At 37.4% G+C, this 14,468-nt stretch overlaps 1 protein-coding gene across 1 annotated transcript in view; it reads left to right on the forward strand.

Moving 5' to 3' along the window:
• The window catches only part of LOC134676329 (angiotensin-converting enzyme-like protein Ace3), a 144,272-nt gene extending 130,159 nt beyond the window's left edge, over positions 1-14,113 (forward strand). Inside the window, exons 7-14 of the mRNA XM_063534701.1 lie at positions 2,178-2,318; positions 3,041-3,217; positions 8,496-8,593; positions 9,139-9,427; positions 10,353-10,509; positions 10,748-10,924; positions 11,265-11,378; positions 11,463-14,113. Of these exons, the coding sequence (XP_063390771.1) occupies positions 2,178-2,318; positions 3,041-3,217; positions 8,496-8,593; positions 9,139-9,427; positions 10,353-10,509; positions 10,748-10,924; positions 11,265-11,378; positions 11,463-12,000 (1,691 nt within the window). The 3' untranslated portion in view covers positions 12,001-14,113. The remainder of the gene's footprint in view (positions 1-2,177; positions 2,319-3,040; positions 3,218-8,495; positions 8,594-9,138; positions 9,428-10,352; positions 10,510-10,747; positions 10,925-11,264; positions 11,379-11,462) is intronic.
• Positions 14,114-14,468: the final 355 nt, after the last annotated feature.

Genomic DNA, 14,468 nt, shown 5'->3' on the forward strand with positions numbered 1-14,468 from the left:
CTTTCTTACAGATTTGTATTTTCCTTTTTTATTTCATGAAAAGGAGCTGTAAAAAAACTACCTAATTATTTCAAATTAATAATCAAATTTGATATTATCATTTTACATTAATTTCCATTCAGATTCCCACAAGATGCTATTCGCAGAGAACTATGGAAAAAAAGCTGTCCAATTAGAGAGACATAAAATTAAGTGGATGCCTGGAAAGATATCTAGAATATGTTCTATTCATGAGATATAAGTCGTGAGACAATCATACCCGGTCTCCTATATGTAGATACACTTCCACTGAATTAATTTAACAAATACACACATTATCTGAAAATGTTGATCATTCGAATCCACCCTCTACCGTCACATATATGTAGGTTCTCTCTCAAGCCATTTCCGTCAGTAGAAAAGAGCGGCAAATTTAGAAAATGTAAGCGCGCGAACGGGTGTGGTCCCATACAAAATTTTAATTTTGCTCCTTTTTCTACTGACAAACTTGCTTGACCGGCTATATACATATAAAATATTTCCATTGGAACTGAAAGTGGGGATTTATTGTGACTCCGCCTATTCAAATATTTTTGACCCGATTCGTGTACCCATGTAAATTTTGCAGACTGTATAGCCAGTCCGAATTCTAAGATCAAGTTTACCATACATTTACAATGGCGTACTTGATCTTAGAAAAACGGACAGACTATACCTGAATGTGACTTGCACTGCCATACAAATTGATAATAAAATATACAAAATACTTATTATAGCGGAATACATTTATACAACAATGATATATAAATTTACTTATGTTGAGTTAGTCTGTCATTTCACAACAACATTTTAACTAGTTATCTTTTAATCTGCATTAAATTATTATACGTGAATTATTTGACTGGTTCTTCAATGTAAGGCATAAACCTGTCCCTGTCCAAGTCATATTCTAATCAAATATGACCCGCAAACTCTCAGCGGCCAGTACGTACAGCAAGAAGGTTATTAGCGGATTAATGTCGCTGATTGGTAGTTATTGACATTATACGCATTTCATCTACACTTAGCTATGTACCATTAGTGTAAAAAAGATGACTATTATTTTGTTTACCAGCTTTGATTACAGGCTCTGTAAACGCGTCGTCTTATTTAAATGTAGGCGTAATTTTGTATGTGTGCTAATTTGGCCCGAGAATTTGAACGGTAATGTTCCTAAAGGCGGTTTCCATACTAAATATATGCGTTCACCGAGTTAAATAGATAGAAAATGAGCAAGGTTTCACAATAAATTGGAAACTTAAAAATATATTGGAATAGGTAATAAAAAACAACAAGACCTCAAAGTCTCAAAATTCAAGATATTTCGATCGTTTTGTGACAATCTTGTATCATTTCAAGCGTTGAAACGGAAGTGTTCCCAACCCCCTACTTACCCACACACACTGCATAAAAATAATGTACACAAGAGGCATTGTTTACATCATTTGTAGGTACCTAGGTTTAGGTAGTTTTGAATCTCAAAATGCAAGACTCCAACAAGTGCCTTTTTTTGTCGCCCTAGATTAAACGAAAAGCCCCGCACGTTAAGTATGAAAATAAAGAGCTCTTCCTTTGATTCTTATTAACCTCGTTGAAATGAGTTGTGAGCTCATAAACACACGCAGAGGTAATAAACACCTCTTGTTATGAAAAGTTTTGTGCGAATGCTCCATTCAGTTGGCACCTTAGTTACTTTTGGTAAATTTGCACGCTTTTGTCTCACAGTGGCGACCGTATCACAGTAATACAATTTTATATATTCACAATATTAAACTTTAGCTCGAGGTTATTATGTGGTAGGTAGGTACCTATTCATTAGTGAAACATTTGATTTTGGATAAAAAAAATAGCTTCTGATGCTTTTGCCGCAATTAAACTATTACAGTTATCTATTTCGATAAGATTTCAAGTGAGAACATAAGCGACCCAAATACTGGTAGGGTGTTATTGGACACTTAACAATAAGACTTTTTGGCTTGTTTCTTTCTGATTACTTTGGAAAGACATAGGTCTTTCCTAGTAATAGTATACGATGTAGTGGCCAATAACTATAGCGGTCACCCATTATATAACTAACATAACACTAATAGAAAGCATATTGAAGTAACTCTATAATCCAAGTAGTTACAATCACACAATCTTGTTTATGCCTAAAACAGAACTACACAACAGCCTGGCTAAGCAGCACGATGAAGATACATTGCGCCACATGAAGGAGTCATGGGAGAAGAAGCTTCCGGATCTAAACGAATACCTTGAGACCATATTACCGTTGCTGAAGAACACGTCCAAAGAAAATGGTAAGTTATATGTACAGTCGCCATCAGATATATCGGAGCGGCCAAGGTGCTCACAAATATCTGAACACGCCTCTATAGTCAATGAAGCGTTAGAGTGCGTGCTCAGATATTGTGAACACCTTGGACGCTCCGATATATCTGATGGCGACTGTACAGTAAGTAAGCTGCAGAGATAACTGGTCTTCCTGCATAATTAAACTTGTTTGTAGGGGGATAATTCAATGTATGAAATGGGGGGCGGTGTAGAGATCTACAGCTTATTGTACTGGTAGACAAATTACAAAACGCTGAAAAATATTGACTCTAAGTAAAAATTTAAAAAAATTATAAACGTTTTGTTAAAATAAAGTTTTGTTCTGACATGTGATTACATTAAACAGCGTATTAAAGACCTTATTTATAAAAGTTATCATGTTTGTTAACTTTTTGCCACACGGTGGGTCAAAAACCTGTACTTATACATATATTGTAGTGAAAACTCCAATATGGCACTGACTGGATTAATTGCATTTAAATAAAAATTCCATATTCTAATCAAATTTATCAAATGCTGTGTAATTTTGTTATAAAACAATTTTTATTATTTCGTTCTGAATGCTAACTCAGATTTTTACCGTATAAATAGTAGGCAAATCTGCATATTTTGAATCGCAATTTTACATATTTATAATTTCAGATGTGTTCGTTGCTATTTTAATAAATCCAAATTTGTGACTTGACAGAGTTTAACACAGTCGAAGAGTACTGGGACTCACTTGCTGAATACGAAGGTGCGACACTGAAGGCTCGAGAATTGTGGGACCGCATCAGGCCACTCTACGAGAAGCTCCACAAATATGTCGCTCTCAGGCTGAAAGGCACCGAGGCTGTCGGGAAGCCACTGCCAGTTTATTTGTTAAGTGAGTATAACAATTGCGGCGATATATGTTTTTTTTATAATTTTAATTCTATGATCCCAGTTTGAGTTGTACAAAAATATACTTACATAAATAAGAGTTATTGTATTAATGCAAAGAATTTGTGATACGAGTAAATTAGACAGCCTAGACTGTATCCATAGTGTATGACAAATAGTTTCAATGTGAAACTACTGTTATGGTATATGTTGTCGGTAGTTGGGATTTGTACCACCTACCCTCAGGCAGTCTGTAATTATAGATTAAACTGTTAACGTGAGCTCCGTGTTTCAATATCGATTCCTAGCCTAAATACTACAATTTGGCGACGATTTAGTAATTCACGCGTGTGTTTAGTGTTTAGTGGACATAGGTAAAAGAAATCTAGCGATAAGAAGCAAATATGGCGAGTCACGGAAACATGTTTGGTGGCAGTCTCACTTTCGACCATCGAACGCAGGAATGGACGATATTTAAAAGTCGTTTGGGCCAGTTTTGCACGGCTAACGATATAACCGAGGATTCGGATAAAGCTGGAACCAAACGAAAGGCAATCCTGTTGACAGCGTTGGCGGAAGACACATACCGTGTTGCAAGGAGTTTGTTGTTCCCGACGGAGCTTGATAGTGTCGAGTATAAGACGCTTATAAAGCATTTTGACACACATTTCGAATCAAAGAAAAGTTCTTTTGCAGAGCGTTATAAGTTTTATAAGGCGGAACAGCGCACCGGGGAAGATTTAGCCGAATGGGCAACACGAGTGCGTAATTTAGCAGAGCATTGTGGGTTTAAAACGGAACTCGATACGATGCTTCGGGATCGGTTCGTCCTCGGATTGGAGGATGTTAAGGAGAAGGAGAAGTTATTCGCTCAGAACTTGGAGACCTTGACGTTCAACAAGGCGCTGGAACTGGCGCAAAGCGTCCGCTGTGCGCGCCAGGCGCTGCGCGCCGCCGGGCCCGCGCCCGCGCCCGCCGCGCCGGCGCCGGCGCCCGTGTACGCCGTGCGGACCGGCGGGACCGGCAGCGGAGCGACGCGACCTGCGGGGATGGTGGACTCTCGTTGTGAAGTGTGTGGTTATAAAAGTCATTCGAAAGATCAGTGTCGTTTTATAAATTTCACGTGCACTAAATGTAAGGTCAAAGGTCATTTGAAGCGTATGTGTACGACGGGTAAGGCGAAATACAGGAGCAACCATTTCCTGACTGCGGATGACGACGACACCATCACAGGTAGTTTCGATCTTTTTAATATAAAATGCACTAATGAGAAACCTATGCTCGAAACGGTGTCTTTAGCGGGTGAAAACATTTTATGTGAGATAGATACCGGTAGTGCCATTTCAATTCTTCCGTACTCATTGTACATGAATGTTTTCGCTAAGTACGAGTTACAGCCGTCCATAGAGGTTTTTAATTGCTATAATGAAAGTAAGCTTATTCCAAAAGGTTGCGTTACACTGCCGGTGACTTACGAAGGTCGCACTAAACAGATTAAAATGTTTGTCACGGTAAACAAATCCAAGAAACCCGTGTTGTTAGGGCGAAATTTCATATGTGCGTTTGACTTGCAACTAAGTAGTGCTTACTGTAATAATGTACAAAATATAGATTTGGGAGATCAATTTAAAAACAAATATGCCAAATTATTTACAGATGAATTAGGAGAATTTAACAAATATAAAATAACCTTAAAAATTAAGCCGGACAGTGCATTGAAATTTTTTAAACCGCGTCCGGTACCGTTAGCTCTAAAACCAAAGGTGGAGGCAGAGTTACAGCGACAAGTCGAGTTAGGTATACTGGAAAAAATTGATCATTCCGACATAGCCACTCCTATCGTTCCCGTGTTGCGACCTGATGGCAACATACGCATTTGTGGTGATTTTTCGGTCACACTTAATAAAGTTTTGTACTTAGATAATTATCCATTGCCGAGAATAGAGGATTTGTTTGCGCGGTTACACGGGGGAGTGGAGTTCTCTAAACTGGACTTATCGCGCGCATACTCTCAATTGGTTCTGGACGAGTCGAAACGTTTAACGTGTATAAACACACATAAAGGATTATTTTGTTACAATAGGTTAGTTTTTGGTTTGTCAAATGCTCCGTTTATATTTCAACGCACGATGGAACAACTATTATCGGGAATAGAGGGAACGTGTATTTTTCTTGACGATATTTTAATCACTGGCCCTGACCGAGAAACGCATTTACAACGTTTAGAACAAGTTCTGAGTAGATTACAGGAAGCAGGGTTGCGCCTAAAACAGGACAAGTGCGAACTATTTAAAGATTCCGTGGAATATTTAGGGTTCCGTATCGATAAAAATGGTTTGCATAAATCGGAGAAAAAAGTGGAAGCCATTCTTAACTGTGAGTGTCCTAAGAACGTAAGCGAACTCAAGTCTTTTTTGGGCATGATTGGATTTTATAGATGTTTTGTTCCAAACACGTCCAGTATACTTGACCCCTTACACTTATTACTAAAAAAAGGCGAAAAGTGGAATTGGGGCCAAGAGCAACAGGACGCTTTTAACAAAATCAAGTGCGAATTAGCGTCAGATCGTGTGCTGGCGCACTACGACCCCGACCTGCCTACCGTGGTGACCGCAGACGCGGGCCCGCGCGGCCTGGCCGGCGTGCTAGCGCAGCGTTAGCGCGACGGCACCGAGCGTGTAGTGGCGTACGCTTCGCGTTCGCTTTCTAAAGCAGAACGTAATTATGCTCAGGTTCAGAAAGAGGCCGCAGCTCTCGTTTTTTCAATCAAGAAATTTCACCATTATTTATATGGTCGATCGGTTCCATTTACCTTGCGCACGGATCATAAACCGCTTTTGTCAATTTTTGGAAGCAAAAAGGGCGTACCGGAACTAGCGGCAAACCGTTTGCAGCGGTATGCGTTGTTCTTATCTGCCTATAACTTTAATATAGAATATGTTAAAGGAGAACAAAATGTAGCCGATTTTTTGTCCCGTTCAGTCAGTTGTGCCCAGGATAACCTAGAACCCCAAAACGAACATGATAAAGCAATGTACATCAATTTTATATCGGACTCGATTTTAATGCCGCTTAGTGTTGTTGACATTCAAAAAGAAACCGCGAACGATGCCGTTCTGAATAAGGTAAAATATTACGTAATTAACGGCTGGCCGGCTAAGATGCCTTATGTTGATTTAAAACCATATTTCGCTTGTCGTTTAGAGCTGTCATTGGAAAATGGTTGTATTTTAAGAGGCCATAAGGTCGTAATTCCCTCGGTATACAGAGAGCAATTACTGTCAGAATTGCATAGCTCCCATTTCGGAATCGTAAAAACTAAAGCGGAAGCCCGAGTGCGAATGTGGTGGCCACATATAGATAGGGATATTGAGGACAAAATAGGTACATGTAGTATTTGTTTAGCATTACGCAGTGATCCTCCCCGCGCGCCGCTAGCACCGTGGCCCTACCCGGCCCGTCCTTGGGAGCGCGTGCATTTGGATTTGTTTTCGTGGCAAGCGAAACAGTTTTTAGTTGCAGTTGACGCTCACTCAAAATGGGTGGAATGTTTTTTGTTAACGGTTACAAATACTAGCGCCATTATAGATAAATTATGCGAAATTTTTAGTAGGTACGGTTTAGTGCGAACCATAGTTACCGACAACGCGAGTAATTTTTGTTCGAGTCAATTTGAAGAATATTGCAACATAAACGGCATGCAACATGTTACTATCGCGCCTTACCACCCAGCATCAAATGGTCAGGCAGAAAATACAGTAAAAACTGTAAAACGGGCCGTTAAAATAATAATGCAGCAAAATAATAACCAGCAAGAAATAACGCGGAAACTTAACAAATTTTTATTCGACTACAGAAACTCGGTGCATTGCACGACCGGTTACGCGCCCGCCCAACTGATGCTGGGTCGTATGCTGCGCTGCCGGCTCGACCTGCTGCGCAAGCCGCCGCCCGCAGCCAGCGCCGGCGCCGCCGCCGACACCGCGGTGTCGTCCTCATCCGCTGCGCCTAATCCGCTGACTAATGTGTGCGCGAAACAGATCTTACACAGTAAACATTATGGTGGAATACGTAAATGTAATTTTAATATAAATGATACCGTATTAGTGAAACACATATTTTCAAACGGAAATAAACATGAGTGGAGAAAAGGGATTATTATTAAGGAACTGGGGTCAAGAATATATGAGGTATTTGTGCCGGACTTAAACATAACAATAAAAAAACACATCGATCAGCTGTTGACATACAAAGGGGCTCCGCTTGCAATTGACGTGGACGACTTGAGCCTATACGGAGACGAAGGTGACGGTGACTCCGAGCTCGAAGGACTCAATGAAAACGATTCATTCTGTTCACTCCCAGATGATGGCCAACCTGCATCACCACAGACCCCTGCAGTAATGGAAGGAAGTGCTCAGTTTGACAATGAGGTCATGGATGGCCGCCCTGAGGGCCAGTTGTCCCGGGCAGAAGGGGGCGAGGAGCCCGGCGCCTTGCCCGCGGGAAGCGCCACGAGCGGACCGGTACCCGTTCCACCCGAGCCGGCTGGTGGACGAAGTGTGCGATCCACTAGAAATAGGAACGCTATTTATAAGACTTAGTTATTTTGTTTTTCTGTAACTTGTTATTTTTGTAACTATCGGTGGAGGGATTATGGTATATGTTGTCGGTAGTTGGGATTTGTACCACCTACCCTCAGGCAGTCTGTAATTATAGATTAAACTGTTAACGTGAGCTCCGTGTTTCAATATCGATTCCTAGCCTAAATACTACAACTGTTTGGCCAGCGACTGGTATTACAAAAACTTGGCCAAGAGCATGCGTACCTACCTCAGTAGAATTCCTCAGTAAAAAAACTTACATGAGCTACCTAGACCTACTTGTGATGAATGAGATAAAAATATTAAGAATCTCCAATATCTTTAAGATTATATCTTAAAAATGCTGTCTAATGTTTTCGAAATTGTGCTTTTTATGTTAACATTTTATTTCTCAGTACTTTACTTGTTAAAGGTTTACAGTAGGTACCATTTTAAAATTAATCATAAACGCTTATCTTAATTACATCCTATCCTTAGGAATAAATTTAAACCATTTAAAAATAAATTAAATAGATAACGCAACTCGGATGCGACCCACTGAGCTCCAAATTGTCTAACGAACAAACAGGCAAGATGCCAAAAGAGGAAATTTATTCCGGATTCGGATACAGCACTTACGTTAATACCGAATGCTCAAATTATTATCATGAAGACAATAACATCGAAATTCTGTTTCAGGATCACTGGCAGGAGACGATTGGTCAAATGTTATAGAAAACCTACTACCCAAGCATGCAGATATTTATCAAAAATTGTACGCTAATCTACAATTAAAGGTTTGTAGTCATAGAACATTTAATAATAATAACAAAGTTTATGTTTACTTAACCTCTCGAAGGTAACGTGAATCCGCGCAGTGACAAACGAATTCCTATTAATTAATAATTAGTGTTAGTAGGCTAACGTGGATCCGCGTTCCAGCATTAGAGAGGTTATAATACTTTACGTAATTCATTTAACCCTTTAACCGCCAGAGTCTGATATATAAGACATTACATATCCAGCTCATTTCGCCACAGTCTGATAAATAAGACAAAGATCTGATTTGGTTTTTACAGCACATTTATAACTCCCGTAACTATGCCAACCTTACTCTGCGTGGTACAGTAATCAGCAATAGTATCTTACACAACTAGGGCCGCAAAAATATGTGACACGTTCTTATTTGGAGCGCAATAAGAGCGCGTCATATATTTTTGCGGCCCTAGTTGTGTAAGATACTATTGCTGATGACTGTACAATTACTGTCGGTCGCGACACGAGCACGCTCGATCAAACATTGCTGGCAGTTAAAAGGTTAATTTTGTGTTTTTTTTTCTAGAATTTAGGTGGTGTTAATGCATTTAAAGAGGCTACAAAGTTGCTAACTGAGATAAATATGCCTCACATCGAGCCATACACTTGGGACAAATCAATATTCAATAGCAGCTGTCCACCCGTGCTGGTGGATTGGTGTAAGCCGAATAAGCTAAGGGTAATCTCATGCAGCGACGTGTCCATCGGAAATTACATGGATGCCCACGAGGCTGTCATGCGAATAAAGTATAAAGATACTGTCGCTTTGCATAGCAACAATACTTACACACTGAGAAATGCTAACCGCTATTCAGGTAATAAATTAAATTAAATAGGTTGTATACTTTTCTGCTTAATGTTTGATTTAGATTAAAATACTTAAATAAGTATACTTAAATAAGTATTTTAATCTAAATCAGTTTTGTTCCACATAACTAGGGAATACGCGTTTTCACTTAAAACTTTTCATGGGAGCTTATCAACATAACGTTCCTCAGATACTACCAACAATGTTACGAACAAACAAATGATATACGCCGCGATTCGGGAAATGAATTAGAGATTCACTAGATATGAAATAGTAAAGATATGTGACGTTCCACGGCAAAAGGTACCATTGCCCCGACTGAATATTGGAGTCGCGTTAATAATAGTGTAAGCGCCAGCCGCCAAAAGGCTTTTGCCGTGGACGTCAGAACGTCACATATCTTTACTATTTCATATCTAGTGACTCTCTAATTCATTTCCCGAATCGCACCGATAAACAGAGGTTTATATCGCCTCTTTTCAAATCACTATGTAATCAAGTCTTTAAAACTTTATGATTGAGCCCCAGGTTTTGGGGGATCGTAGATGCTGTTTTTAATTTAGCCATATTATATACCGTGCCTCTGCAGCTCGCCGTTTATCTATTGTAAGAATTGACTTAACTGACTAAATTAAATAGAGAGTTAACATAAAACAATGTATTCTGGGTAACTTCAGTATCTTACGTGAGGGACCCGTTTAAAATAATTTTAATACGTTTGAGTCTCACCGGAGTTTTATAGTTAGTTTCCAGTTCTTATTTTTAGTTCTAAATGTAAGTGATGTAAATAAAAAATATCCACCGATTTCATTAACTGTTTTAAACCGAAACAGGCTAGAGCAATTTCATTTTCATGAAGCACAATATTTTAAAATACGATGCAATTGAAGTTTCGGTGTAATTAATATTAACATAACCATTTTCCATTACAGCTGTTTACGAAGCAATACCTGAATTTGCATCACTTCTGTCGGTGAATCCTCATGCGTTGAGTCGAGCTGGATTATACTCTATAGAGAGGTTTAATTACAATCCGAACTATCATCGTCTGGTTCTACAATTAATAACTGCTTTGCGAGACCTGCCGAAGTGAGTACTGGAGTATAAATCAATAATAAAATGAAAACATGGTATTTATTGGTGCACCTCGAAAAAGGTTTTAATTATGGTGTTTGGTTTTTATATAGATTTAATTCTGTTGTCTGTAATCCAACCTAACGATTAAATTATATAGAACACTAGCCAAAGTAGTATTTTTTTATAAATATGATATCAATTTTATGTTTAAATTAAAAAATATAAAATTTTTTGTTTTGTGTAATTTTAGATTGAATTTCTATATAGCCGCCGATGAATGGAGACTAAAATATCTTAAAGAGACAAAAACTTCTTCAACACAAAATGAGAGCTGGTCTGACTTTAGAAGAAATTTCTCTTGGTTAGAAACTTCTGACGTAGATATCCTTGGTAACCCTTACGTGCTTCACAACAAGCCATTTATTGGGTAAGTTTTAATTAATATTAACGTAAACGTCCCAATGCGTGAAAAGTTAATTCCTTATTAGATGACACCTGTGGCCCATTTTATAAAGCTACAAGTTACAATTTACAAGCCGAAGTCTCTTTCTAACCCTATGTGTTAGAACGAGACTTCCGCTTGTAAATTGTAACTTGTAGCTTTATAAAATAGGCCACTGGTAGTCACCTTTGTTGCCAATGACGTATGTTTAAAGATGATATATGATGTAAAGCCGCCATCAGATATATTGGAGCGGCCAAAGTGGTCAAAAATATCTGACCATGCACTTTTGAAGGTCATGATAAAATTTATTTTTTTGTTGCAGAAAATTCATGGGCCTTATTCTCAAATATCAAATTTATCAATCTTTTGCCGAAGAACTTATTTCGGATGAATCTGACCTTATAAAACATATTTCTGAGAACAACGATCGTTTAGTGTAAGTAAAACTTTGTCATTTCATCATTATTGTTGATTGTTTCTGTATAAACATGGCACATTATTATTTTTTCTATTTTTTTAGGAGTACAATGTCTCAAGGCTTAGGGATCAAATGGCCTGAAATGGTTAGCGATTTATTGGCTAAACGAGAGAATGTGCTCGAATACACAGGCCTGACTGACTACTACAGACTTCTAGACGAATATTTAGACAACCAACTAGACCCTCAGCTAGGTGTTAATGAATCAGATGATTATGTCGAGCCCTCTGAGCCAGAAACCATAGAAAACGAAATTCCCACCGAATTTCAACTACCCAGAAATAGTGAGACTCATGAAAACATTCAAGAAAACGAAATTGATACAGGATATGAAAATAACATGAAGTTTGGCACTGAAACGTCGACTGTGGGTGTGTTAGAAATAAAAAACCCTGTTGTATCTGGGGACCAGGAGCAAAAAGATACAAATGTCAAAGAAGCTTCATATAACGTCTACTGGTGGATTGGCATAGCTGTTGCAGTAGCCATTATAGTAATATTGATAGCAATAATTGCACGAAAACGACAGAACCATCGAAAACAGCTTGATAGACAAAGAAGAGAAAATACGCATGCCTGATTTGAGGAGTATCGGTTCTAGATGAGGAGCCGATATTATATCTGTATACTTATACTAATTTAAGTAATGTGTGCCAATGCGATTTATTTTATGTGTGTGTTTGAGTTTACAGAGTTTAGGTGTGCGATTAAAAATATTCTATTTATTCTGCTCTAGAAGTAATTACAATTTAAGTTATTTGCTTTGTGTTCACAACGTTTATTTATCAACAATATTGTCTATTGTCAAACGAATATTGATAGGTCCTGTTTAATTATGAATTATGATACAAAGTAAAAACTGTTGCATTTATTCTTTGTAAAAATAATGCAAGCTTTATTGTATCATTAGTTAATTGCCTACCAAAATTTAAACGCTCTTAGTTGCACCAGTATCTACACTAAATAAATTTAATGCTCAAAATTTCACTATCTACAATCACAGTTGCAACTCGCGTCTGAAATTATATTTTACAATTATTATTATTGAGCTTCAACAGCTAGTTAGGTAATTATTTAATTCCTTTGTTTCATACATTAAGCCATGTTTAAACTTCAATGAAGTTAAACGTAATAAATATGACAGTATGATGTCTAACTTAGTGAAATGAAAAATATATATATTTTTGTACATATCACATTTTGCAAATTAGTCTAAATGTTACCAAGAGTGTCTATATAATAATTTGTACATAATAGTTAAGTGTAATTTCGCTGTGCCTTAAGCGTCTCAATTTCTAATGAGTACTCTGTGTAGTATATAAAATTTAGTAATTATATTAGAAATAAATTTGTAATAAAGAATTACCTTCGGGCTCATATTTCACGAAATTTCTGAGACAAAAAATATACGTCAGACCAATTTGTAATAGAAATATGTGTTTTCGAAAAAAATTACAACTCTGAATCAATTCAAACAGTTACCATATTTCTATTTGTATGAAATGTATTAAATGATTTAGCTTTAAAAAGTAAATTTTATTGATTATTTTTAAACATATTAATTATGCATGTCTAGTTTCTTTATTGTTATTTTTTTCTTAAGATTAGGCTTATCCAAATAGTAATTTCTTGTTATCAAACTTATTCCTTCAAACATAAATTTCACTGTTGAGCTAACAAATCATATCCATAACCGTTTGATATTAAAAAAATACTATAAGAATGGGCCTCAAGGGGGTTGACTCAGATTTATAATTTTTTTAAGGTTTATTAGTTATGATATGATATTGATGATCACTTTCCCTGATTAGCGTGCGTAAAATCCACTGGGAGCCGTCTACACTTCTACAGTCAGCTGCAGAGAAAAGGTACCTATACCTCTGCATAGAAGTTTGTATGCAAAGGTGCTAAGCGAATAGTATTACTGACTGTACATGTTGTGTCATCAGACATCCCACTCGCACTGGAAGTTGTATCATAGCAATATCAAAACTGTAACAAAATGTTGAATATGAATCAGCCTTCATTTAATATGCTCGTTTATTATGTTCAGGTATGAATATAACTTTAAACCAAACAGAGAGGATATACAGTGTGACCTTAGCCTTTGAACAAAGCCGAAACGTACATATCGATTAGGGTATTTGCACGGTATTTCGAACCATTTTTATCAAATTATCAGAACAATCTGTAGCTACGAATAAACATAATAAATTATGATTTTTTTGTAGGTGCTGCCTGTATTTAATTAAATGCACCTGTACGCCGCACAGGAGTATCCGTCTTTGTCTAATTGTATCAATTAAAGAGGGACGGGTAGTATATCTCGCGGGCGGTATTCTGTCGCGCCAATCATGTGCTAGCCCGGCTGAGGTATAATACATATATCTACTGTCAGTCATTGGCAAATGGACGGGATGGATAGGAAGCAATTTATTGGCGATTATTGGGATTCAATTTTGTTTGAAAAAAGATTTTATCTTTTGTTTTAATTAATAAAAATACATTAGAGCGTTCCTCAACAATAACCAACCATAGGTGGGATGGATGGGGTTTAGGGCTTTGTCGAAAAGCTAAGGACACCTTGTATAATATTATTTAAGTATTTAAACGAAAAAAGGACAGTTCATATTATATTGATTTATACTTTACATTATAAAGTAAAATGTGCAAAGGAAATAATAAATGTTTAAAACATACAGGAAAACCTTTATTTCACCCATAAAACAGTTTTTAAGTACTTTATTATTACTTAGTTATACGTAATACCGAAAATGGGACCCGAGAGACATTTTAGATTTACGGTTATCCTATAAAAGTAAACTTACCTCAATTTCTATGAAAATTTACGACTACAAAAACAAAATGAGGGGTGAACTCATCACAACTAGCTGTTTGGGAGTCCAATGGTCGAATATTGGGACGGTGCCAAGTAGGTTTGGCGATATGGTACTCGTGCGAGCATGAGAAGGATATACTTATATCAGAGATATATATAACTCCGTATAAGATAAATAAAGTCTAAGAAAAAAAAACGTGCCTCGGACG

This window comes from Cydia fagiglandana, chromosome 2 (genome assembly GCF_963556715.1).
Source record: "Cydia fagiglandana chromosome 2, ilCydFagi1.1, whole genome shotgun sequence".
In the NCBI taxonomy this organism is placed as follows: domain Eukaryota; kingdom Metazoa; phylum Arthropoda; class Insecta; order Lepidoptera; family Tortricidae; genus Cydia; species Cydia fagiglandana.